This window comes from Pan paniscus, chromosome 16 (assembly GCF_029289425.2).
Source record: "Pan paniscus chromosome 16, NHGRI_mPanPan1-v2.0_pri, whole genome shotgun sequence".
In the NCBI taxonomy this organism is placed as follows: Eukaryota; Metazoa; Chordata; class Mammalia; order Primates; family Hominidae; genus Pan; species Pan paniscus.
Genome location: NC_073265.2, coordinates 48,367,598 through 48,394,965, shown reverse-complemented (window position 1 = coordinate 48,394,965; position 27,368 = coordinate 48,367,598). Strand labels below are relative to the sequence as shown.

At 41.9% G+C, this 27,368-nt stretch overlaps 1 protein-coding gene across 1 annotated transcript; it reads right to left on the bottom strand.

The window, feature by feature from the left end:
* Nucleotides 1-4,614: 4,614 nt before the first annotated feature.
* CCNB2 (cyclin B2) lies at nt 4,615-27,064 on the bottom strand. The gene is made up of 9 exons (XM_003827903.4): nt 24,351-27,064; nt 22,193-22,321; nt 21,973-22,086; nt 15,018-15,188; nt 14,756-14,914; nt 12,700-12,936; nt 12,258-12,398; nt 6,013-6,123; nt 4,615-4,893 (listed from the first exon to the last, which is right to left on the bottom strand). Exons 1-9 carry the CDS (start codon nt 24,372-24,374, stop codon nt 4,783-4,785), a joined length of 1,197 nt encoding a protein of 398 aa, XP_003827951.1. The 5' UTR covers nt 24,375-27,064; the 3' UTR covers nt 4,615-4,782.
* Between the last annotated feature and the right edge of the window lie 304 nt (nt 27,065-27,368).

Genomic DNA, 27,368 nt, shown 5'->3' with positions numbered 1-27,368 from the left:
CATACCAAATTATAAAGACCATGGACACTATGAAGAAACTGCATCAACTAACGGGCAAAATAGCTAGCATCATAATGACAAAATCAAATTCACACATAACAATATTAACCTTAAATGTAAACGGGCTAAATGTCCCAATTAAAAGACACAGACTGGCAAATTGGATAAAGACTCAAGACCCATCATTGTGCTGTATTCAGGAGACCCATCTCACACACAAAAACACACATAGGCTCAAAATAAAGGGATGGAGGAATATTTACCAAGCAAATGGAAACCAAAAAAAAAAAAAAAAAGCAGGGGTTGCAATCCTAGTCTCTGATAAAACAGACTTCAAATGAACAAAGATCAAAAGAGACAAGGCATTACATAATAGTAAGGGGATCAATGCAACAAGAAGAGCTAACTATCCTAAATATATACACACCCAATACAGGAGTACCCAGATTCATAAGGCAAGTTCTTAGAGACCTACAAGGAGACTTAGACTCACTCCCACACAATAATAGTGGGAGACTTTAGCACCCCACTGTCAACACTAGACAGATCAATGAGACAGAAAATTAACAAGGACATCCAGGACTAGAACTCGGCTCTGGATCAAGCAGACCTAACCATCATCTACAGAACTCTCCACCACAAATCAACAGAGTATACATTCTTCTCAGCACCACATCACACTTATTCTAAAATTCACCACATAATTGGAAGTAAAACACTCCTCAGCAAATGCAAAAGAATGGAAATCATAACAGTCTCTCAGACCACAGTGCAATCAAATTAGAACTCAGGATTAAGAAACTCACTCAAAACCGCACAACTAAATGGAAACTGAACAACCTGCTCCTGAATATCTACTGGGTAAATAACGAAATGAAGGCAGAAATAAAGATGTTCTTTGAAACCAATGAGAACAAAGACACAAGGCACCAGAATCTCTGGGACACATTTAAAGCAGTGTGTAGAGGGAAATTTATAGCACTAAATGCCCACAAGTGAAAGCAGGAATGATCCAAAATCGACACTCTAACATCACAATTAAAAGAACTAGAGAAGCAACAGCAAGCATATTCAAAAGCTAGCAGAAGACAAGAAATAACTAAGATCGGAGCAGAACTGAAGGAGACAGAGACACAAAAAAACCCTTCAAAAAAAATCAGTGAATCCAGGAGCTGGTTTTTTGAAAAGATCAACAAAATTTCAAAGACCGCTAGCCAGACTAATAAAGAAGAAAAGAGAGAAGAATCAAATAGACACAATAAAAAATGATAAAGGGGATATCACCACCAATCCCACAGTAATACAAACTACCATCAGAGAATACTATGAACACCTCTACGCAAATAAACTAGAAAATCTAGAAGAAATGGATAAATTCCTGGACACATACACGCTCCCAAGACTAAACCAGGAAGAAGTCGAATCCCTGAATAGACCAATAACAAGTTCTGAAATTGAGGCAGTAATTAATAGCCTACCAACCATAAAAGTCCAGGACCCGACTGATTAGCAGCCAAATTCTACCAGAGGCAAAAAGAGGAGCTGGTACCATTCCTTCTGAAACTATTCCAAACAATAGAAAAAGAGGGAATCCTCCCTCACTCATTTTACGAGGCCAGCATCATCCTAATGCCAAAACCTGGCAGAGACACAACAAAAAAAGAAAATTTTAGGCCAAAATCCCTGATGAACATCGACGCAAAAATCGTGAATACAATACTGGCAAACCGAATCCAGCAGCACATCAAAAAGCTTATCCACTATGATCAAGTCGGCTTCATCCCTGGGATACGAGGCTGGTTCAACATACGCAAATCAATAAACGTAATCCATCACATAAGCAGAACCAGTGACAAAAACCACGATTATCTCAATTGATGCAGAAAAGGCCTTTGACAAAATTCAACACTGCTTCATGCTAAAAACTCTCAATAAACTAGGTATTGATGGAACGTATCTCAAAATAATAAGAGCTATTTATGACAAACCCACAGCCAATATCATACTGAATGAGCAGAAACTGGAAGCATTCCCTTTGAAAACTGGCACAAGACAAGGATGCCTTCTCTCACCACTCTTATTCAACACAGTATTGGAACTTCTGGCCAGGCCAATCAGACATGAGAAGGAAATAAAGGGTATTCAATTAGGAAAAGAGGAAGTCACATTGTCTCTGTTTGCAGATGACATGATTCTATATTTAGAAAACCCCAGTATCTCAGCCCCAAATCTCCCTAAGCTGATAAGCAACTTCAGCAAAGTCTCAGGATACAAACTCAATGTGCAAAAATCACTAGCATTCCTATACACCAACAACAGACACAGCCAAATCATGAGTGAACTCACATTCACAATGCCTACAAAGAGAACAAAATACCTAGCAATCCAACTTAAAAGGGATGTGAAGGACCTCTTCAAAGAGAACTACAAACCACTGCTCAAGGAAATAACAGAGGACAAAAACAAATGGAAAAACATTCCATGCTCATGGATAGGAAGAATCGATAGCATGAAAATGGCCATACTACCTAAAGTAATTTATAGATTCAATGCTATCTGCATCAAGCTACCACTGACTTTCTTCACACAATTGGAAAAAACTACTTTAAATTTCATATGGAACCAAAAAAGAGGCCGCGTAGCCAAGACAATCCTAAGCAAAAAGAACAAAGCTGGAGGCAACATGCTACCTGACTTCAAACTATACTACAAGGCTACGGTAACCAAAACGGCATGGTACTGGTACCAAAACAGATATATAGTCCAATGGAACAGAACAGAGGCCTCAGAAATATCAGCACACATCTACAACCATCTGAACTTTGACAAACCTGACAACAACAAGCAATGGGGAAAGGATTCCCTATTTAATAAATGGTGTTGGGAAAACTGGCTAGCCATATTTAGAAAGCTGAAATGGGATCCCTTATACTGGTGTACCTTTTACAAAAATTAACTCAAGATGGATTAAAGACTTAAATGTAAGACCTAAAACCATTAAAACCCTAGAAGAAAACCTAGGCAATACCATTCAGGACACAGACATGGGCAAAGACTTCATAACTAAATCACCAAAAGCAATGGCAACAAAGCCACAATTGACAAATGGGATTGAATTAAACTAAAGGGTTTCTGCACAGCAAAAGAAACTACCATCAGAGTGAACAGGCAGCCTACAGAATGGGAGAAAATTTTTGCCATCTATCCATCTGACACAGGGCTAATATCCAGAGGCCACAAAGAACTTAAACAAATTTACAAGAAAAAAAAAAACATCAAAAAGTAGACAAAGGATATGAACAGATACTTCTCAAAAGAAGACATTTATGCAGTCAACAAACATATGAAAAAATGCTCATCATCACTGGTCATTAGAGAAATGCAAATCCAAACCACAATGAGATACCATCTCATGCCAGTTAGAATGGCGATCATTAAAATGTCAGGGAACAACAGATGCTGGAGAGGATGTGGAGAAATAGGAATACTTTTACACTGTTGGTGCGAGTGTAAATTAGTTCAACCATTGTGGAAGACAGTGTGGTGATTCCTTAAGGATCTAGAACTAGAAATACCATTTGAGCCAGCAATCCCATTACTGGGTATATACCCAAAGAATTATAAATCATTCTACTATAAAGACACATGCACACATGTTTATTGCGGCACTGTTCACAATAGCAAGGACTTGGAACCAACCCAAATGCCCATCAGTGACAGACTGGATAAAGAAAATGTGGCACATATACACCATGGAATACTATGCAACCATAAAAAAGGATGAATTCATGTCCTTTGCAGGAACACGGATGAAGCTGGAAACCATCATTCTCAGCAAACTAACACAAGAACAGAAAACCAAACGCTTCATGTTCTCACTCATAAATGGGAGTTGAACAATGAGAATACATGGACACACGGAGGGGAAAACCCCTGCCAGGGGCCTGTCACGGGGTGGGGGACTAAGGGAGAGATAGCATTAGGAGAAATACCTAATGTAGATGACAGGGTGATGGGTGCAGCAAACCACCATGGCACATGTATACTTATGTAACAAACCTGCATGTTCTGCACATGTACCCCAGAACTTCAATTAAAAAAAAAAAAAGTTCAATGCCTATTAAAAACCAACCAAACAAAAAAATGCAAAGCCATTTACCCCATAATGTACCTGAAAAAATGCATGCCAAGCTTCACCTTGAACAGGATGCCACGGGCCCATTTTCTCCAGCTGTGACCCATGGGATGGCTCTCTCTGGTCTCAACCATGCCTTTGAGAGAGGTACCCATTACAAGGGTTGCTCTGGGCCAGGCGTTCCTATGCAGGAATTAGAGAGCAGCTGACTAGCTTCTAGAAAGGAAAGTGTTATGGTTATCCTCCCATTTTAAATTTTCATAATAAACTTATCTGTATTCAAGAAGCTTAGGAATAGGTTTAGTGTTCACTGAGGCCAAGTTCTAGTTTTTTCCATTTGAGAAAATGGTAAAAAGGTCTTGCCCAAGCCATAATGGCAGTAATTTACATGCTATTCATAACAGCTCAAAAAGAAATTAGTCAAAGCAAGCTTTAACTGATTTCTTAAGTACAGAATACACAAATAAATACACATGGGATACCTTAAGAAAAACCAATCGCTTTATTTTTCCTCAATATATGTTTAGAAAACTGGTCTGAGAAGAGGTTTCATGAGATAGACCAGAGGACTATGTACAAAATCAAGAGTTCTAAACCAATAAGAAAAAGGGCACAATGAAGCACACATCCCCAGGGGCCACGGCAGCCTAGGACCTTCCTATCAGTGGGGAGGCAAGGTCTTTGACGGCTTTTGAGTTCAGCTGAGGGATCATGCTGATCTTCAGGAGTTTGCTGCTTGCATACTTATTCTTGATGGCCTGCAGAAGTCATTTGTGATTAAGCACATGTCAGGAACCCCCAGTGATACCTTATTCCTAGTCTAACTCACAACTATCAAAGGTCCACGGCTACAATTATGATCACATTGATGATGCCCAATCGCTGAAGCCAGTGAAAGCTCTGGTCTCATAACATGTGCCTGACCATTTCCTTCCATCCCCATTAATGAATAAAACACAGCTGGTAGCACAGGTGATAGGAACAAATGATTTCAAGGTCCAAGTAGCAGGCCTCCTCTTATAGGCTACCAGAGGGATGGGAGGGGGAGCTGTGTTTACGACACCTAAGTGCCATCAGGACATAACAGCTTCACCAGGCCTGGCAGCAATAGGAACAATTAAAAGACAATAAAAGAGGGTGGCAACTAGTGCTTAACAAATCCCAGACAGTCCTCTCAGGACTGAACACATATTACACTTCCATGAAGCAAATCATGTTGTGAGGACACTTGAGACTCTTCTGAAGTTCAAATACCTTGCTCTTTGCCACCACACACTTGGTGAGCTCTGATGTTTGGTGTCACACAAGCACAGGACAGCACTAAGTCTCCTTTGGCTCCTCCTCATAGGTGGGCCAGGCAGAGATAGACACCATGCCCTCAGGATGCCCCCTGAATGGGCCTCTTCCCTCTTAACCATGCTTGCTAATTAGGTGTTTTTTTCGTCATTGCCTCAAAAGACCCTGGACAAAGGCTCTGAGTAACATCACCTGAATACGCAATATAATATGTATTTGAAGTGGGCCCTCTCTCTTCCCAATCACATGCAGACCAGCCTTCCCTGCTTGCAAACTGCCCTCCCCAGGATGCTAGTATAAGCACAGAGTAATTCAATACATTGAGTAACCGACTGGTTGACTGGGATCTGGGCCTGGACATGGCTAGCCTATCGACCTTGTTTCAAATAAAGCTTGCTTTCAGGGTTTATCAGTATGCTCCATACCATACTGTACCAGAAAAATATAAAGGATAAAGGATTTGTGCTAAAACTCCCACGTTATTAATATATTTACACGACGGCACACACCCCCCACCCCCACATACACACAAAACCCAGAACCTAAAGCTTTCCACAGCTTAAGAAAACAGTAGTACTTACGATGAACTTAGTTAAGTTTTCATTTACTTTCACCACATTCTTGGCCATGTGCTGCATGACTTCCAATACTTCATTCTCTGTGTATCCTGTGTAATACTGCTGCTTTAAGTTCTGAAACACAAGAAGCAGACAGAGAGACATGACTGAGGGGCAAGAGAAAACCTCTGCTTCTTTAGAAGAACACATCTTGTACATGATGACATTACTTATGTAAAAGCTGTACAAGAATATTCTTACCTTCTGGAAATTCAGTCAAAGCCCTAACCATTCTCACAGTACCAGCAACACTAAAGCAGCTGGTAAATGCAAGATGATTCTGGCCCTGAGACCAGACTAAATTAAGTGCCAAAGGTCCCATAGGATCTTTCAAAGATGTTGCACAGGTAAGAGTCCTTCAAGTAACAACACTGAAAGGGGATGGAAAAGGAGACACTTAAAACAAAGTGCCCCTTTACAGTGCTGGCCACATCTCACACAACCCTGCATCAAAGCCCTGCCCAGCTGTCCCTGTTATGAGCTCAAGAGCCCAAACAGACATACTGTCAGTCAGGGAAAGATGTTCGGAAATAAGAAATAAACTGTGCTACAAGCAACAATCTGTCAAATCCAGAAGAACTAGGAGTACCTATGATTCTCTTGTTGAACCCTGTGTAGTTAAGCACCAAACAGCAGAGAGAACTTAGACACTACCACACCAAGCCTTGTGACCTAGCCTCCCAAAGAGTAAAATTCAAGTAAAAGAACAGCTGTCAATTGATAATAAGATGTATCATGTAAGAAGATATATAAATTGGCGGGGCACAGTGGCTCACGCCTATAATCCCAGCACTTTCGGAGGCCAAGGCAAGAAGATCACTTGAGCTTAAGAGTTTCAGACCAGCTTGGGTAACATTGGGCGACCCTATCTCTATGAAAAATGAAAAATTAGCCAAGCTTGGTGGTGTACACCTATAGTCCCAGTTACTTGAGGAGCTGAGGAGGAAGGATTGCTTGAGCCCAGAAGTTTGAGGTGTAATGAGCTATATTAACGCCATTGCACTCCAGCCTGGGCAACACAGTGAGACCCTGTCTCAAAAAAAAAAAAAAAAAGAAAAAAAAGAAAAAAAAAAGGCCAGGCGCAGTGGCTCACGCCTGTAATCCCAACACTTTGGGAGGCCGAGGTGGGCGGATCACCTGAGGTCAGGAGTTCGAGACCAGCCTGACCAACATGGTGAAACCCCATCTCTACTAAAAATACATAAATTCCCCGGGCATGGTGGTGTGCGCCTGAGGCAGGAGAATCGCTGGAACCCGGGAGGCAGAGGCTGCAGTGAGCTGAGATCGCACCACTGCACTCCAGTCTGGGTGACAGAGAAAGACTCTGTCTCAAAAAAAAAAAAAAAAAAAAAGATATGTCAACTGACTTTATTTAAGAGTTCTGTGACAAAAATTCTAAAAGCGAAAGTACGTTTTTTTCATATGCATGGTATAATTGGCAAAATAAACCACAATTTAATCTCTTTTTTTCTTTGAAGACCGGGTCTCAACTCTGTTGCCCAGGCTGGAGTGCAGTGGCACTATCAAAAGCTCACTGCAGCCGTGACATCCTGGGCTCAAGTGATCCTCCCACCTCAACCTCCCTAGTAGCTGAAACTATAGGTGTGTGCCACCATGCCTGGGTAATTTCTCCTTTTTTTTTTTTTTTTTTTTTTGAGACAGAGTCTCGTTCTGTCGCCCAGGCTGGAGTGCAGTGGTGCAATGTCTGCTCACTGCAACGTCTACCTTCCGGGTTTAGGCAATTCTCGTGTCTCAGCCTCCCGGGTAGCTGAGACTACAGGCATGTGCCACCACGCCCAGCTAATTTTTGTATTTTTAATAGAGACAGAGTTTTACCATGTTGGCTAGGCTGGTCTCAAACTCCTGGCCTCAAGTGATCCACCCGCCTCAGCCTCCCAAAGTGCTGGAATTACAGGCATGAGCCACTGCGCCCAGCCAGTTTCTCTATTTTTTGTGGAGGTGAGGTTTCGCCATGTTGCCCAGCTGGTCTCAAACTGCTGGGCTCAAGCAATCTGTCTGCCTCAGCCTCCAAAACTGCTGAGACTACAGGTGTGAGCCACTGTGCCCAGTCTACACAATTTAATCCTAAAATACTTTGAAGGGAAGAAAGAGGAAACAAGTAAAAACTGAAATAATGCACAATTTCTAGCCTTTTGAAATAAATTCTCAGAAAACTGGGAGAGCGAAGCACATTTAAGAGTAAGGTGACTAAAAATGAGCCATTGGTACCATGTACCAGTGACATTTTTGCCTCAAATGTTTTATTTCAAAAAATTCCAAATCTACAGAAAAACTGAAAGAATGATCCTCTATATATCCTTCATGTAGACTGATCAATCATGAACATGTGCCACGTTTCCCTCCTCTCCCTGTGTATACTCACACACAATTTTTGCTATGCCATTTGAAAGCGATTTGCAGATATCACAGCACATCCCTGCTAAATGTTTCAGAAGCATATTCTAAAAAGTACGTTTTCGTACCTATCCATAACACCATTCTCACATAAAAAACACTGTCACCAGTGACTTTTTTTTTAAGCATCGAGGCAGTTCCTTTTAAAATGTCTCACGTTCTGGATTTGCATATTTCCTCAAGATTTAATTCATGTCAAACATTTTGGGCATGAATAGGTGATAATGTATACATCTTACTGCACAACACGGCATGGCAACTCAGGTCGTCTGCCAGTGGTAATGCTGAGCTTAATCACTGGGTGAAGGTGGAAACCACCAGACCACTTCATCATAGACGTGCAGTTTTGCTACAGAATTAATAAGTATCTATGGGATGATAATTTGAGACCACGTGAATCTTGTTTCCCAAAATTATTCCATCTAATGATTTTTGCATTCATTGATGCACCTTGCTTGAATAAATTATTACATTACAGGTTGAAAATTAGTGGTTTCTAACTCTATCATTCTACTTTAATTAGCTGGTATTCTGATTTTTAAAAATGAACCCCTCTTTTATTTTTTATGTCATTATGGTCCCAGGAATCCTTTTTTTTATACACTATAATCTATTACTGTCATTATTCTTTTTAATGCTCTAATTCAGTCAGCCAGAGTCCTTTCAAGCCAGTTCCTATCTCCCTCCTTCCCTTCCTATTTTATTGTGGTGCAATCATAGGCCACTGCAGCCTCCACCTCCTGGGCTCAAGGGATCCTGCCTCAGCCTCCTGAGTAGCTGGGACTATAGGCACATGCTGCCATGACCAGCTCTCCTATGTCCTTTTGATGTGACCTCATTGATCTTTGAGAATTTGTGTGCTATCTGGCACAAATTGTTCTAGGCTCACCTTGTACTTCCCCTGCCATAGCCCTGAAATCAGCAATTTCACTAAACAGCCCTAGTTGCCAGTAGATAATGGTATTTAGTATCCAAGATGTGGGCACTAAATATGCTCACTACTACTGAGTTGTCACTGTTTCTGAGACCCTTTATTATGAATTTGCTGTTATTTCCAAAACATAATAGGGGTTTTCCTTTGTTTTTGTTTTGCTATTTCCTACGTGAGGACTAACCTTTTGTTTTTAATTGTTAATATTTTCTCTCTTAGGCCAGGCACAGTGGCTCACGTCTGTAATCCCAGCACTTTGGGAGGCCAAGGTGAGAAGATCACTTGAGCCTAGGAGTTCGAGACCAGCCTGGGCAACACAGGGAGAGCCAATCTCTACAAAAAAACTTTAAAATTAGCCAGGCATGATGGCGTGTGGCTGGGTCCCAGTTACGTGGGAGGCTGAAGTGGGAGGATCACTTGAGCCCAGGCAATTGAGGCTGCAGTGAGCTGTGACAGCAGCACTGCACTCCAGCCTGGATGACAAAGCAAGACCCTGTATAATAAAAAATTAATTAATTAATAATTTAAAACTCTTCCTATATTGAAAATTTTAGTCCTTAATAACATGAATAAATTTGTTTTATCCTATAATACACATAAACTAGTTCCAAAATTATAATAACAGATTACTATTAACAATGAACCTACTAAGTAAACTTGATGTTACCACTTTAGTCCTTTATTTTGTCATACTTTAAATCCCACTAAGGATGCACAGTCAGAATGCTGTGTTCAGGTTACAGATTTGTTTTTTTTTTTTTTTTTTTTTTTGGAGACAGGGTTTTGCTCTGTTGCCCAGGTTGGAGTGCACTGGCAGGATCATAGCTACTTCAGCCTTGAACTCCTGGGCTCAAGCAATCCTCCTGTCTCAGCCTCCTGAGTAACTAGGACTACAGGTGTGTGCCACCATACCCAGCTAATTTTTTAATTTTTTATAGAGATGGGGGTCTTGCTACGCTACCCAGGCTGGGCTCAAGCAACAAGTACTTAAATTAATTCTTTCCTCTGTGTTCTGTTACCAATTTCACATGTAGTTACATTGTTTATTTCCACTTAATTACAATTTAAAGTTTGCATAAAATATTTACATTGTTCAAAAGTCAAAAAAGTTACACTGTATTATAAAGTCAATAAAAGGTTACCATCAGAAGTCCTCTCATCCTCAACCTCCACCCTATTCCCAAAGAACCCCATAGTTTCCACTTTCATTCTTTCTGGTTTATTCCTCCCGTACCAAAAAATTAACAAATATATAAATATATATACATACACACACTTTCTTGCATAAAATGTAAACTACAATATACACTGTTTAGGTGAACAGCTCCACCATGCTGCCCTGGTGACCTTGCCTATATCCATATAGGCCACACAGGCCAAGGCCTGAACCACAGCTGATCTGTCCTGGCAAAATGCTTTGTGATCCTCCTGAAAAAGGAGGAGATGGCAGGTGTGGGCAGAGCTGCCGCCCAGCCATCTCCCACTCACCTCCCTATCTCCCCTGGGAGGCTGTCACGAGACAACTTCTTCTTTTTTATATTTTTTTTGGAGACAGAGTCTCGCCCTATCCCCCAGGCTGGAGTGCAGTAGCACGATCTTGGCTCAAAGCAACTTTTGTCTTCCAGGTTCAAGTGATTCTTATGCCTAGGCCTCCGGAGTAGCCTGGATTACAGGCAGCTGCCACCATGCCTGGCTAATTTTTGTATTTTTAGTAGAGACGGGGGTTTTGCCATGTTGGCCAGGCTGGTCTCAAACTCCTGACCTCAGGTGATCTGCCCACCTTGGCTTCCCAAAGTGCTGGGATTACTGGCATGGCACCCGGCCAAGACAGCTTCGTATCCCCTAGGTTCTGATGAGGTTTTCTATTGTACTGCTCTCAGGGTATAACTGCAGACTAGAAGACTGTTTAGCGGTGGTCTAGAACTGGCTTCTCCACAACAGTGTACCTGTGACTTGCATTGCAGCCATCCAGCTCCATTTGTTTCCACATTATCCTTTTCGCCATGTGAAACAAAGACCCAAGGAGCTGCCATCCTTGGCTACTCTTCTAAATCTACAAGTGGCTCATTCTATTCTTACTGGCTAAATCAGTCAGGCCTTGGCCTTCCTTTGTCTTGTGTGCTTGACAACTTGCTTGTTTCACTTAACATAATATCTAAGAAATCATACATATCAGTTCTTAGTGGCCTTCCTCATTCTGTACAACTCTATACTGCACACATGCACCTTAGTATGTAGAGTCAACTCACTTCTATTTGAACTGTTCCAAGCAGCTTGCTTTCTTTCTTTCCCAAGAGACAAGGGTCTCTCTATGTTCCCCAGGCTAGACTTGAACTCCTGGGCCTGGGCTCAAATGATCCTCCTCCCTCAGCCTCCCAAGTAGCTAGAACTACAAGCACAAGCCCCCATGCCCCTCTCCACGTAGTTTTCCTTTAGGACTTTGGACTTTAAACAATTGCTTCAAGCCAGGCACTGTGGCTCACACCTGAAATCCTAGCACTTTGGGAGGCCAAGGTGGGCAGACTGCTTGAGCCGAGTTCGAGGCTAGCCTAGACAACATGGCAAAACCCTGTCTCTACAAAAAAATTTACAAAAATTAGCGAGGCATGGTCATGCATGCCTGTAGTCCCTGCTACTCGGGAGGCTGAGGAAGGAGGATTACTTGAGCCTGGGAAGTCAAGGCTGCAGTGGGCTGTGATGGCACCACCACACTCCAGCCTACGCGACAGAATGAGACCCTGTCTCAAAAACACAAAACAAAACCAATTGCTTCAAGGATACTGTTGTAAAAATGCTAAGGCCTTTTGTATTATGAAGGACTAAAATATAGCCTAATTAGTTTCTTCTTAAATCCACCACTCACCCATTTTCCTTGTCCTAGAACCTTCTGAGACAAGCAGGAAGCAGCTGCTGCTACCTTAGAAGGATGATAATGCACCATATCATAGTCGATAAGAGTCAGCTCCATCAAATATTTGGCTAAAGTGTGCTGTTCAACATCAACCTAAGAAAGAACAGCAAGGGATAGTAAGAATCACAAGTGTAATCACTGTCTTGCAAAATTCTGTGTGAAGGCCTAGGAACTCCAATTCACTTGACTCACTTATCCTTCTCAAGAATTACTCTATTCCACACTATGTTGTAAACATAGATCATGAGGCCTTTTCTCTTAAGAACTGATGAGGAAAGCATTAAGACTTACCTAAAGGAAGCGTCCTATAAATAAGCTTTCCTTAAATTAGGTCAAGGTTTCTGGGATGAGACACCAAGCAAAAATAGTCTCTTACAGAGCTGGAGGCACTTACCTCCCCGGCTTTTGATGCTCGCCTTAAGAAGTGTAGTGGCAAGGGTCGACCCAACTCAAATTTCAATTCTTTCAAAATTAGAGTTTCCATTTCTCGGATTTGGGAACTGGTATAAGCATTGTCTGTGATGTAAACAAAGTCTTCAATATTTGGAGAAAACATCTCCTCATACTTGGAAGCCAAGAGCAGAGCAGTAATCCCAACTAATTGAAGCTTCTTCCGGGAAACTGGCTGAACCTAATGGAAAATTAATGTAACAAAAGTCACACCTAACAAGAAGAGTGAAGCTTTAGGTGGGAGAAGGGGAAAGGAAACCAAGTCCTGGAAAAGTGCACATTGTCTTTGCTCATAAGGGCACAGGAGACCTGACTGTTGTACCACTGATCATGACAGCTATCTGTAATTGAGCACTGTGTGCTAGGCACAGTGCTAAGATTCTAACATATTATCTCACCCAATCCTCATAAAAATTCTAAGAAAGGCATATTTTATTCCTCAATTACAAATAGATGTCCTGAGAACAGATTCAGACACCATGCCAAGATCATTCAATTGCCAAGAAGGGAAGAATCCAAGCCTGAATACCAAGCTCCTAGTCACCCTTCCCACAACCTCATGCTGACTTGAGTATCTGTGGCAGCCCTGGCCTGACACACTAAACATGGTCTGAATAGAAATGAGGCCAAAGAAAAAAGTGAGAATTTAATGGATGGCTCATTTCCTTAATCCTTACCAAAAGCATACCCATTATTCAGCTTAGAAAATCTTTCGCTAATGCTTTGGAGTCAGGCAGACTCTCAGGCTAGGGTAAAGCGTTTCCCTTAATTGCTTTTTTTTTTTTTTCCCTCCCAAACTCTGTACTTTTCTTGCTTCAACTCTCATTATTAAAAATCTACCACGGATGGGCACAGTGGCTCATGCCTATAATCCCAACACTTTGGGAGGCCGAGGTGGGCGGATCACTTGAGCTAAGGAGTTCGAGACCAGCCTGAGCAACATGGCAAAACCCCATCGCTATAAAAAAATCAAAAACTTAGCTGGGCGTGGTAGCATATGCCTATAGTCCCAGCTACTTGGGAAGCTGAGGTAGAAGGATTGATTGAACCCAGGAAATTGAGGCTACAGTGAGCCCAGATTGTGTCACTGCACTCCAGCGTGGGCAACAACAGAATAAAACCCTGTCTCAAAAAAATAAAAAATAAAGAAACCTACCTAAAATACTGTTGTGCTTTCCTGCCCAAAGAGGAATGCATGCTACCTGGGATTTTGTAGTATCTCAGGGTCATTATTGTAAAGTAATTTTTATTACATTGTTTGGACAGAATTTGTGCCTGACCTAAACCCCTATCCTGGATGTTGACTTTAAATAAATAAAACCTTATCTGCAGGGCTATTGTTTGGTAGATAACACACTGGCAATTTATATCTGCTGTCTCTTCTAACAGGTCAGGGGCTGTGCATTACCCACTCATAAATATGCTGAAGATTATTTTTGCCTCTTATTTTCTTATATTACTCTTTATTACACTACATTCTCAGTCCACTCCACACACAACCCCTGCTCCTTTAAAAAAAAACAAATACCGCCACCTTCTTCTTCTACAGTGATTCAATGACATAGTTGGCGGAAATGTGGAGGTTCTCCAGCCAAACTCATCGTTTTTCAGATGAGGAAACTTAACACCAAAGAGCACCAAACTATGGAAATTGTGCAAGCAGGCCCAGAAAACCAGCATCCAAAGGCACTACAGGCTTCAGATGGACTTTCAGCCCAACTGATGGTCTATTTCCTCTGATGAAGGATTGTGGCAATGCAATATTTCCCCCAAGTACTTTTTAGCTGGCTGGCCTTACAGAAATGCCCATTATTGGTCCGCATCATCAAAGGCTTGACACACTTGGATTACTTCCCTTTATAGTCCCCGAAGTTCTTTGGCTTCTCACAATTTGATTTTTGGTCTTTTTTTCAGAAGTACCCACTTTAGTTTTCTATCCCCCAAGCATAAATGCAATGTTCAATGAGCCACTGGCGTGAAGTCCCTGAAGCCACACCTACCTGTAAAAATCGATCCATAATGCCAACGCACATGTACAGAGTCTCCTGCAGAAGCCTAAACTTGGAGTGGACTTGTACCAGCCAATCCACTAGGATGGCACGCATGCGTCCATTTATATCTCTTCCATCTAAGAAATGTGGGTTTACGGACTGCAAAACCTGTGGGTAGAATCAAAAGTTTAAAAAGCTGACCTTGTTTGCTTCCCAGCTGTGTGGTAAATTCCACATTGCTTATACAACCCAAACACAAAGGCCCACCTACCTCCAGCTGCCTGAGATACTGATAGATATCCTTAACGTAGTCACTGCAGAGCTGAGGGTTCTCCCAATCTTCGTTATCAATGTCCTCGATTTTGCAGAGCAAGGCATCAGAAAAAGCTTGGCAGAGATTCTCTTCCTTCATGGAGACATCCTCAGGTGTGGGAGAAGGACCCTACACCAACAAATTAAGGCACATGTAGGAGCAGCCTTAACCATAAATACATGCAGAGCCAACTGGCTTAAATATCAATATCATACGCACATCTGAAATATGTTAAAGACAAAACAAATTTCATACCAAGAGGTGAATAATTCAAGATATAGTATGTGAAGTTCTTCAAGAGACACTTCTCTGTTTAAAACTCTCTAATTTCACTCAAACTGAAAACTTAAGTCCTCCCAATGGCCTACAGACCTTATATAATCTGGCCCTCCCCAGTTCCCTCGCTGACCCATCTCCTGCTTCTCTCCCTTGACTGCTTCACTCAAGCCAGGTTCTTCTTACCCAGAATGCTCTTGCCCCTATGTCCGTATGGGTAATTCCCTTACTTCAAGTTTTACTTAAATGTTACATTCTCAATGGGGTCTATCCTAACTCCTATTTAAAATTATCAGGCCACGCACGGTGGCTCACGCCTGTAATTCTAGCACTTTGGGAGGCCAAGGCAGGTGGATGGCTTGAGCCCAGGAGTTCAAGACCAGCCTGGCCAATATGGCAAAACCCCATCTCTACTTTAAAAATACAAAAACTAGCTGGGCGTGATGGTGCGCCCCTGTAGTCCCAGCTACTCAGGAGGCTGAGGCAGAGGTTGCAATGAGCCAAGATCACGCCACTGCACTCCAGCCTGGGCTGGACGGAACAAGACTCCGCCTCAAAACCAACCAAATAAACAAAAAACAAAATTATCACCTGCCTCCAATCCCTGTCCTCCTACCCTACCCATATGTCTCATCTCATAAAACCTATACTTCTAAAATTCTATAGTTTATATAATATGTGTATTATTCTGTTTTTTCTCATAAAACCTATACTTCTAAATTCTATAGTTTATATGTGTATTATTCTGTGTTTTTTCTCATAAAACCTATACTTCTAAAATTCTATAGTTTATATAGTATGTGTATTATTTTCTGTCTACCTTTGCCAGAATGTAAGCTCTAAAAGCTTACGTTTATTTAATTGGTTTTGCCCACTAAGGCACCTCAAACATCTGTATAATCCCTGATACGTAGTAGGTGCTCAATAAATGAAAGAAACTTGACCACCTGGGTTCAAAGATCACTGGAGCTGATCATTCTACTTTAGTAGCAGCCTCTTCTGCAGTATAATGTTTTCTTCTCTTTAACTAATTTATTCTAAATTGAAAAACTGGCAACTAAAAAGGAGAAAAGCATATTGCAGTCTATAAATAAAATAGGAGAAGGGAGCGAAGACTGAGCAAGTTCACAACTCAGTATTTCACTTTCCTATGCTGACTGGGTAATTATTTATAAAAATTATGCAAATTAAAAATTTATAAAGCAGTTAAAACAAGTATTTATTAATGAAAGATAAATAAATCATTGCTTTTTTAAATGTTTTTTTTTTGAGATGGAGTCTCGCTCTGTCGCCCAGGCTGGAGTGCAGTGGCACGACCTTGGCTCACTGCAAGCTCCGCCTCCCGGGTTCACGCCATTCTCCTGCCTCAGCTTCTGGAGTAGCTGGGACTACAGGCGCCTTCCAACACACTCGCCTAATTTTTTGTATTTTTAGTAGAGACGGGGTTTCACCATGTTAGCCAGGATGGTCTCAATCTCCTGACCTTGTGATCCGCCCACCTTGGCCTCCGAAAGTGTTGGGATTACAGGCTTGAGCTACCGCACCCAGCCAAATCATTGCTTTCAAAAAAAAAAAAAGTACTTCTCCAAGTAAAACCTAACAAGATGCTAAGCTATACATATATATATTAAGATAATAAAATATTTTTTAAAAAGAGGAGGCGGCCAGGCCTGGTGGCTCACGCCTGTAATCCCAGCACTTTGGGAGGCCAAGGTGGGCGGATCACGAGGTCAGAAGTTTGAAATCAGCCTAACCAACATGGTGAAACCCCGTCTCTACTAAAAATACAAAAATTAGCTGGGCCTGTGGGGTCACACACCTGTAATCCCAGCTACTCAGGAGGCTGAGGCAGGAGAATCGTTTGAACCTGGGAGGCAGAGGTTGCAGCGAGCGGAGATCACACCACTGCACTCCAGCCTGGGTGACAGAGCGAGACTCTGTCTCAAAAAAAAAAAAAAAGACAATTTTAATTTACAGTAAAGCTCAATGATTATAATTTCCAGTCTTCGAGGATGCATCAATAACAACAATAACAAAACAAAAAAAACAGTTTAAAACATGTCCTCCCCTCTTAAATCAAGGGTCTTAAACTGAGAAAGAACCAGGTGAGCAAGAACTATGCAGGCATGCATGCCATTTATACAAGAATTTGAGAACCCAGGCCAAGTGCGGTGGCTCACACCTATAATCCCAGCATTTTGGAAGGCTGAGGCAGGTGGATTGCTTCATCTCAAGAGTTTGAGGCCAGCTTGGGAAACATGGCAAAACCTCGCCTCTACAAAAAATACAAAAATTAGCCAGGCATGGTGGCGCACACTTGTTGTCCCAGCTACTTGGAGGCTGAAATGGGAGAATCACCTGAGCCCAGGAGATCAAAACTGCAGTGACCCATGATTATGCCACTGTACTCCAGCCTAGAGACAGAGTGAGACTCTGTCAAAAAAAAAAAAAAGAAAGAAAGAAAAGAATAGAATAGAATTTGGGAACCTGGAAACCTCAAGGAGCTAGAACAAATGAGTAGAGGTACCCAGGGTACCAGAGATGGTAAGACCTTAAGGAAGATGAACAGGCAAAAGCAAACCAAAGAAAATCAAGGCAATTCTGGGAACTGCAAATTGATTTGAGATGTCAGCAGGATAGCCTGTGAGGTATGAGAAGATGAGCTGAAAAGCTGAACAACAGCCGAGCTAAGAAGCTTAGATTTTATCCAAACGTTAAGGTGAAAAACTGAAGGATTTTATCAAGTGACTAGAATCAGATTTGCATTGTAATAAGCATATGCAGCTTCAGCTGAAGGTTAACTTTTTCAAGGATAAGCATTATCACCCAACCCTGGAAGGGCAGTCAATAACAAAAAGTCTGGTTTAAGGAGACAGAGGTTATCATGTGGTATCATACCACTTTAGAATATTTTTCTGGCTCCTATTCAGAAGTGCAACTGAGGTTAGCCATATCCAAAAGCCACCAAGGGCTTGGCGTGGTGGCTCACATCTGTGATCCCAGCACTTTGGAAGCCCAAGGTGGGAGGATTGCTTGTGCCCAGGAGTTTGAGTCCAACCTGGGCAACATAGTGAGATCTTCTCCATCAATCAAGCAGTCAACAACAAAGGCCACTAGGATAAGACAAAGATTCTTGCCCTGGCCCTTAATTTAGAATTCCTTGAAAGCATTCATTGTGAACTCCAACATAATTTAATTACTGTAAGACCCTTTCTAAGATCCTACTCATCTGGTCAGGTAATCTGTTCTAGCTATGACTCCTCAGTACCTCTCATAAGCATGCATCTCTCTTTGTGACAGATAAAGCCATACTTCTACTCCTATGTCCTCCAACTTGACTGGGAGCTCCTCTAGACAGAATCGATGGTTTATTCAACTTGTTTCCCCAGTGTCCAGCAAACATGGGACTAGTAGAAAGCCTTCCATGTCCTTTCTAACTACTGTGTTTACCAAAGCCTCATTAATCAGCAAAAAACACCATTTTCTCCAAAACCTGCAGGATAATAAGCTTCTATGACTACCTGTAAAGGGCTGGAACTCTTCCGAGGTCTCAGCCAGGGCACTTTGTGATTCAGTTGTGTCAACTGCTACAGAGAAAGAAACCTGCCCTCCAGTTTTGCAAAAAGGATAGTATAAATTTGGTTAGAAGACTGGGAACATCTCCTATCATGGACACATGGCTTATGTTATCACCTTTCCAGGAAAATTGATAGAAACCTGTGCACTCAAGTGGCATTTCCACACCTCCAGGGATTGGCTCTAAAGAACAGTGATAACCCTGCAGATAAAGCAGATGACAAAGTAAAAGCCAGAAAGCTGACCAGAGACAGGCAGGCAGAGAGACTCACCTGCTAGAAGGTGGGACTCTACCTAAATCGTGGACTTAGAGATTCCTTCACTACTGTCTTTCTCAGAGGGAAATGTATTTGAATTGGAAATAATTCCTGTTCATTAATTCCTCATAACTTCTAAATCTAGAACATGTAGCTATATGTTTCAACCCTGGAATTGATTTTTATATGAACTGAGCTACGGGTCCATAATGCTTTATCTCAAACAGTGGCCTCAATTTTGCCAGGAAGCAAGAGAAAAAGGAGTCAGCCAAGGAGTAAAGGAAACACAAAAACGATGAAGTTATGGAGGTCACAGGAGGAAACTATTTTTCCCTTAGTTTCTTTAGTAACATATTTATGGTCTTTGCTTTTAAAAAAAGAAAAAAAAGCCTTCTTTTCTTCTTCTCTAACTTGAACAGTAATATGTACTCATGGTAAAAGTTTGAAGTTTTTTGTTTTTGTTCTTGTTTTGTTGTTGTTGTTTTTTGAGACAGTCTCGCTGTCGCCCAGGCTGGAGTGCAGTGGCACAATCTCGGCTCACTGCAGGCTCCGGCCCCCAGGGTTCACGCCATTCTCCTGCCTCAGCCTCCCAAGTAGCTGGGACTACAGGCGCCCACCACCTCGCCCGGCTAATTTTTTGTATTTTTAGTAGAGACGGGGTTTTACTGTGTTAGCCAGGATGGTCTCGATCTCCTGACCTCGCGATCCGCCCGCCTCGGCCTCCCAAAGTGCTGGGATTACAGGCGTGAGCCACCACACCCGGCCAAAGTTTGACGTTTTAAGGAAGAAAATGAAAGTCAATCTTAAGTCCAACATAATATTCAAAAATAACTACCATCAATATTCTGCATACAAATGTACATTTTAAAGGCAAATCTGGGGTTGCACTGTTTATATATTGTTATAATCTGATTTTTCCACTTAATGTTACAAGCATTTTGATGCCTTTAAATATTCTACTAAAACATGATATTTATGGCTGCATAGTATTTCCTTAAATGGATTTAACTAGGGTATTTCTCTACTCTATAAGAGACACTCATCATAGCACTATCTAAAAGTACTTGATTATCCCTCTGATCATTTTCTTTGGATAAAAAACAAAGCTACTGGGTATGGAGAATAACCATTTGAAATATACTACCGCCAGACGCAGTGGCTCACACCTGTAATCCCAGCACTTTGGGGGGCGGGGGCAGGTGGATCACCTGAGGTCAAGAGTTGGAGACCAGCCAGGCCAACATAGTGAAAATCAGCTGGGCATGGTAGCATGCACCTGTAATCCCAGCTACTCGGGAGGCTGAGACAGGAGAATCGCTTGAACCCGGGAGGCGGAGGTTGCAGTGAGCAGAGATCGAGCCACTGCACTGCAGCCTGGGCAACAGAGCAAGACTCCGTCCCCCCCAAAAAATAGATATATATACTGCCAAATCGCCCTCCTGCGATGTGGGAGGAACCACATTCAAACCATTACACATGTAAAATACTGCACAACTGCTAAGAGATCAAGGTCTGAAAACCAGCCTTTGGGTTTGGCTTTCAGGAGGTCACTGTTACAGAAACCTTCTAGGGAAGGCTTTTTAAATGAAGTCTCATCTCAACTATTTGTTCTAAGCTTTAGTTCTCATAAAGAGCAAAGAGCTTTCAACCATCATCTCTGTGAAGAAAGCTGACAAATCTGTTCCTTGCCTTCAGATGTTGCTGCCACATTTCCAACTGCATTTCCAGGCAGATGTCCCTCGGTTGCCTCAACAAATCGGAAGCCAAACAGGATACCTTTACCAAAGCTACCGCCCTCTCCTGACTTTCCTACTTTTTGTTCATTTATTGCATAAATGGTTTATTTAATATCCAAGTGGGTAAGGATACCACTCCTGCGGTGCAAGCCATGTGTCCAAAGTATTCTTTCCTAAATACAAGATGATGTCCCTGAAAGACATTCTGAGACATCCTAACACATTTGATGTTGTTTCTTCATACCCACTATTGATACTGGTGCATGGGCAGGCGCTTAGGGAAGATCTGGGCTAGCTCCAGACCCTCATCAGCTCTTGCTTGGACAAGTGCAATACCTCCTAACTTACCTCCCTACATTGTTTTCATCATTTCGGTACTCCTCAAAACTTTGTTTCCTCAAGCCTAATGGGATAAAAATCCAAATTCCAAGTCCTTCAAATCCAAGTGCAACCTTCTTCCCAGCCTTATCTTCTGGTTCCTCACTCAAGCCGCCTGACTCAGTTAAGTCTTTCAGACTCCTTAACGAAAGGACATGATTATAGGTCCATATCCGCTTTGGTACCTTGATCTTTGTTGCTACTTTGTTCTCCACAAACGTGCCCTTTCCTATCAGCTATCAGCTTCTCTCTACCCCTAAAAATCTCACTCATTCCATGAATTTTCTGAACCATTCTGTCCTTTATTTGGGTATTAAGGTAATTAACTTTATTATTCAGGGTCGTAATATATTTTTTTTTTTCCAGAGACAAGGTCTTGCTCCGTTGTCCAGGCTAGAGTGCAGTGGCACAATTATAGCACATTGCAGCCTTGAATTCCTGGCCTCAGGCGATCCTCCTGCCTCAGCCTCTCAAAGTGCTGAGATTACAGGCATAAGCCACCATGCCCAGCTTCAAGGTCATAATGTTAAGTTAAAAGGTGTATATACTCATATCCTACACTATTGCTTCAAAGCAGAGCTCCAGCTATGAATGTTCGTTAGAAGGTACAGCAATGATAAAGGCACCCTTGTAGTCTGGCTAAAAACAGGCTACCTCATTAAATACGTTTGTAAATTCAGAACTTCCTACCTTTGGAGCCAACTTTTCCATCTGTACTGGTTTGACAGAAGCAGTAGGTTTCAGTTGTTTGCTGACATTTGTTGTTTTGGTGGGTTGAACTGGAACTTTGGTTTTCTGAGCTTTCTATAAGGAAAAAGAAACATGAATAGCGCAAGACAGCCAGCGTTGTGGGACTCAGCACTATACAGAATCGGCCTCTGTATTCACATTCAGTCTTCATCATTGTTACCTTAGCTACTTGTGCTGCTCTGGCTGTAACTCTATTTCCAATTTCTTCTAAAACAGTTCGCCTAATAGTCACATGACTCTTAACTTTAGAATTAACTCCTGTGTCAATATTCTCCAAATCACTGGACACCTGAAAAAAAAAAAAAAAAAGCAATGAAACCTTGAAAGAATTTGAAATACTTTGCTAATGTTAGATACTCAGATTTAGAATTGCTTTGGGAAAGGACAATACGTCAAGATCTATTTGCAAGATGGAAAAGGTACATTTCAGGAAGTCTAAAAATGCTATTTGTGATTAATAACATCACTCTAAATTAGGCAAATCACCCATCTACTTTATCTGTAATAAAGATCCTCCCACTAACCTTGCAAAGCTATTCTGAGTATTCAAGTGGGCCTGTAAGAGAACTTCAAAGCTTATTAGTATTTAATGATTATTTCTCATATAGTACCCATATCACTTGTTAGAGATCCCTGCAAGTTAAAGGCATATACTTAAAAACCTTCCTTTACAGAGCTTGGTAAAAAGTAAATTAAGATGAAAAATAATAAAGCTATAATATTAATAGTTAATAATAGGTCTGGTTGTTTAAAAACCAGATGTTTAAAACCTAAACTAGCTTTGATTCTTATGCCATTTTACAAATAAGAAATGCTCCTGTATGCATGATCTTTTAGAACTACAGCTTTTTAAAATGAGGTTGCCATAGAATGGATTTTCTCTTATATTAAGGACATTTAGAATGGAAGTAGTTTTCTTGGGTAATATAGTTTTAGCTCCCAAACTCAGGGAAGGTTGGAATTGTATGAAATAAAAATTGTCAGTTGACCTTAACCTGCTTTAGACATAATGTGCTTGGAAATAAAACTTGCTAGGAAAAGCAACTCATACCAAAAAAAGCTTATTATAGAAGTGATAAACATTTCATTAAAAAAGAAAAAAGCAAAAAACCAGCATGTCCTATCCCTGAGAGTTCAGGGTCCCGACTCTAATAAAACTCCCAACAAGGGGTTTGAGTGGATCTACCAGGCAGAGAGAGGGGCCAGGGAAACTCAAGCCTTCCCTGAACAGAAAGGTTTTGACTATTAAATAACGTTATAGAATACATTATTATAAAAAATTACTTGTCAGTTGGACTTAGATCCACAAAAGGATATTAATTAAATGCTAAATGTATTCAATCTATTAGGATTCTCAAAAGTCACACTTCAATTTCTTCCAGCAGCAACTGCCAATCTGAAAAAGTGTTTGAAAATGTAATGCTTATGGGTAGAAGCCTGGGAATGTGACTAAATTTAAATTCATCTGGATAGGAAAATTGGCAGCTTTTATCTAACCTTATAGCCAAGATGATGGAACTCAGGTGTGTCAGGGCCCTCTAGCTTTCAGCAAAGGAAAAAAGTAGGTCCCGGTACAATTCAAGCCCACAGGAAAAATACCCAAAACACCGTAACACTTTGATCTCTGCAAGGATGAAATAAATGAATTTGGACCCTTTTCTCTCAGTCTGCCACACTGGTCCAAATTATATTCAAAAATCTCTGTTACATTTGAGTAAAGAAATTAATTTTTTAAGGGGACAAACCCATTTATTAGTGAACGTAGCATGGAAGACTTAGCGTGCAGAAATAAATGGGAAACTCATACAAAAAGAAATGTGAACAATCTGAAAAACAGCCTGGCAGTTGCCTGATGAAACACGCAGTACACTTTACTGCCTACAGAACCCTTCCAGTCCTCCTCCCAGCCGCCATCACAGGTCCCTTAGTTGGCAAGGAGTTGTAGAAAGGGGGAGGGAAATCCCAGGAACGTGGAAGTAGATAACTCTCTAGCAATGAAGAGCACTCGGGGATCGCTCGCTGAGTACTAGGCCTAGTGCTCTGGGGGCTCACTTGACAGGCGCCATCTCGGAACCGCTTTCCTACACTTCTCCCACCCCGGGGCAGGGAGGGGTTAGGGGAGGGCGGAATCCAGACGGGGAAAGGCGGGCCGGAGAGGACCGGCCGCAGGGCCAGGGACGCGGGCGAAGCAGTGAGCTCCGGAGAAGAGAAAAGCAGCCCCGGTTGGGACGGAGAAGCTCGGAGCAGATGAGAGAAGCGACAGGGGAGCTGTGGGGCCGACGGACTCGCCTCTGAGAGCGGTCCCCGGGCACACTCACCGTCGGGCGTCGGAGCAGCGCCATGAGGGACGGGGAAGGCAAGAGTGCCAGCCCGGCCCAGGGAGGGACGCGGACTGAAAAGGGAGGACACTAGCGTACGAGGCGCCGTTAGGACCGCTCTCCGAGCCCGCAGCGCTGGGGATCTTCGACGCTGTAGCCTTGTTCCAGGATTCAAATACCGCGTCGCTTGCGCCCCATTGGGCGGCCCTGCGCACGGGTCGCTGTTCTCATTGGCCAACACAAGATGCACTCTCGCACTCTCATTGGCTGAATTTTCTTAGACACGTTTGATTGTCACAACAGCCTGTTGGGGTGTTTTTTCTGCCTACAGTCTTTAAAAAAAAAAAAAAAAAACCCAGTCTCTGAGACAAACAAAAAGGAACTGTCTCATTGGGAAAGCAGACGTAGGACGCCTCTGAATTTTGACAAGGCCTCATCTACGAATTTCTCTCGACGTTTGTACTGGGTAGGCGGAAGTTGGTTGGCCTTTATTCCTCTTCTGGCGTGTTGGGGTTTAGGTTGTGTTGGCCTGGGTGCAGGAACCGGCCCCTCCGGGTTGCTCAGGGATGCAGTGTGTTAGGTGGTTGAGATGCAAAAGTGTGCTTAAAAAAAAAGAGAGAGAATAATGGCGTTTACTCAAAAACCCAAATTCTCAAGTAAGGCAAAAAAAAAAAAAAAAGATAAAAGAGATTTGTGTGACTGGTGATTCATGTAAGTTCTCCATTGTATTCCCAACACCTAGTACATCGTTTGTCGTATATGGTTGCTGCTCAATAAATGTTCGTCTAATAATCAGCCCAAGCAAAGAATTCATGTCTAAGACCCCAAAAGCAAATGCAACAAAAACAAAAATACATAAATGGGACCTAATTAAACTAAAAAGTTTCTGCACAGCAAAAGAAATAATAGACAACCACAGATTAAGAGAAAATATTTGCAAACTGTGCATCGGAAAAAGGCCTAGTATCCAGAATCTAGAAGGAACTCAAATCAGCAAGAAAGAAAATAATGCCATCAAAAAATGGGCAAAGGACATGAATAGATATTTCTCAAAAGATATTCAAATGGCCAACAAATACATGAAAAAATGCTCAACATCACTGATCATCGAAGAAATGCAAGTTAGTACCACAAGGAGATACCACCTTACTCCTGCAAGAATGGCCATCATTAAAAAGTCAGAAAAAAAGGCCGGGCGCAGTGGCTCACACCTGTAATCCCAGCACTTTGGGAGGCCGGGTGGGCAGATCATTTGAGCCCAGGTGTTCAAGACCAGCCTGGGCAACATGGCAAAACCCCGTCTCTACAAAAATACAAAAATTAGCCGGGTGTAGTGGTGAGCACCTGTAGTCCCAGGTACTGGGAGGGGGGCGGGGGGCGGGGGGCCGTGTGTTGGGGCAGGAGGATCCCTTGATCCCATGAGTCTGAGGCTGCAGCGAGCCATGATTGTGCCACAGTACTCCAGCCTGGGCAACACATTGAAACCCTGTCTAAAAAAGAAAAAAAACCTCAAAAAACAATAGTCAAAAAACAGTGTAGGCGTGGATGTGGGGAAAAGGGAATGCTTAAACACTGCTGGTAGGAATGTACAACTTCTATGGAAAAAAGTATGGTGATTCCTTAAAGAACAAAAAGTAGTTCTACCATTTGGTGCAGTAATTCCACTACTGGGTATCTACTCAAAGGAAAAGAAGTCATTATATGAAGAAGACACTTGCACATGTATGTTTACAGCAGCACAATTCACAATTGCCAACCTAAGTGCCCATCGACCGAGTGGGTACAGAAAATGTGGCATATATACACCATGGAATACTACTCAGCAATAAAAAGGAACAAAATAATGTCTTTTGCAGCAACCTGGATGGAGCTAGAGGCCATTATTCTAAGTGAAGTAACTCAGGAGTGGAAAACCAAAAACCATATGTTTTCACTTGTAAGTGGGAGCTAAGCTGTGAATATACAAAGGCAAGCACAGTGATATAATGGAATTTAGAGACTCAGAAGAGGGAGGGTGGAAGGGGAGACAGGGATAAAAACCTACATATTAGATAAAATATACACTACCTCGGTGATGGGCACACTAAAATCTCAGAATTCACCACTATATAATTCACCCACATCACAGAAAGCCACTTATATCCCAAAAGCTACTGAAATAAAATTTAAGTGTATTAATTAAAAAATATTCATCTAATAAATGATCTTATGATGTATGTAAGATTTAAGAATGAAAAACAAGGTGTGACACCAGTCTTGAGCAGAAGAGTGGGAGGATTAGCACAGTCCAAAGAGAACAGTATTAAGGTTGCCCTTGTAAAAAGAAGCAGGTGAAGATCAAGACAGAAAAAGAAACAGGAAAGCAAAAAGTGAGATTAATGGGAAAAGAGAAGGAAAAGAGGAAAGGAGTGATCTAACACCCATGATATCAGGTTCCATTAAGAATCTGAAGGCCTGGCATGGTGGCTCACACCTGTAATCCCAGCACTTTGGGATGCTGAGGCAGGTGGATCACTTGAGGTCAGGAGTTCAAGATCAGCCTAGCCAACATGGTAAAAACCAGTCTCTATTAAAAATACAAAAATTAGCTGGGCGTGGTGGTGCAGGCCTCTAATCCCAGCTACTCAGTAGGCTGAGGCAGGAGAATCGCTTGAACCTGGAAGACAGAGGTTGCAGTGAGCCGAGTTCGCACCACTGCATTCCAGCCTGGGCAACAGAGTGAGACTCTGTCTCAAAAATAAATAAATAAAAATTTGACCAAGCTTTCCCATCATTCTTAAATGGTTCTGTTACTTGGGGACGAATAATCAGTGTGGTTGGACGAGACTTATGTAAAGTTAAATTCCTAAATTGCCTCAATCCCTATTGGTTGGAGGGCATCTGACAGTTCTGAACTTGTTTCCTCTTAGGTGAAACAGGAATAATTGCAGCTACTATGTGAAAAGATGTTAGCCTATCCATAATCATCCCATAACTAAAAACTAGGTATCCTATGGAAAAGTCTTGGAAAAGAAAAAT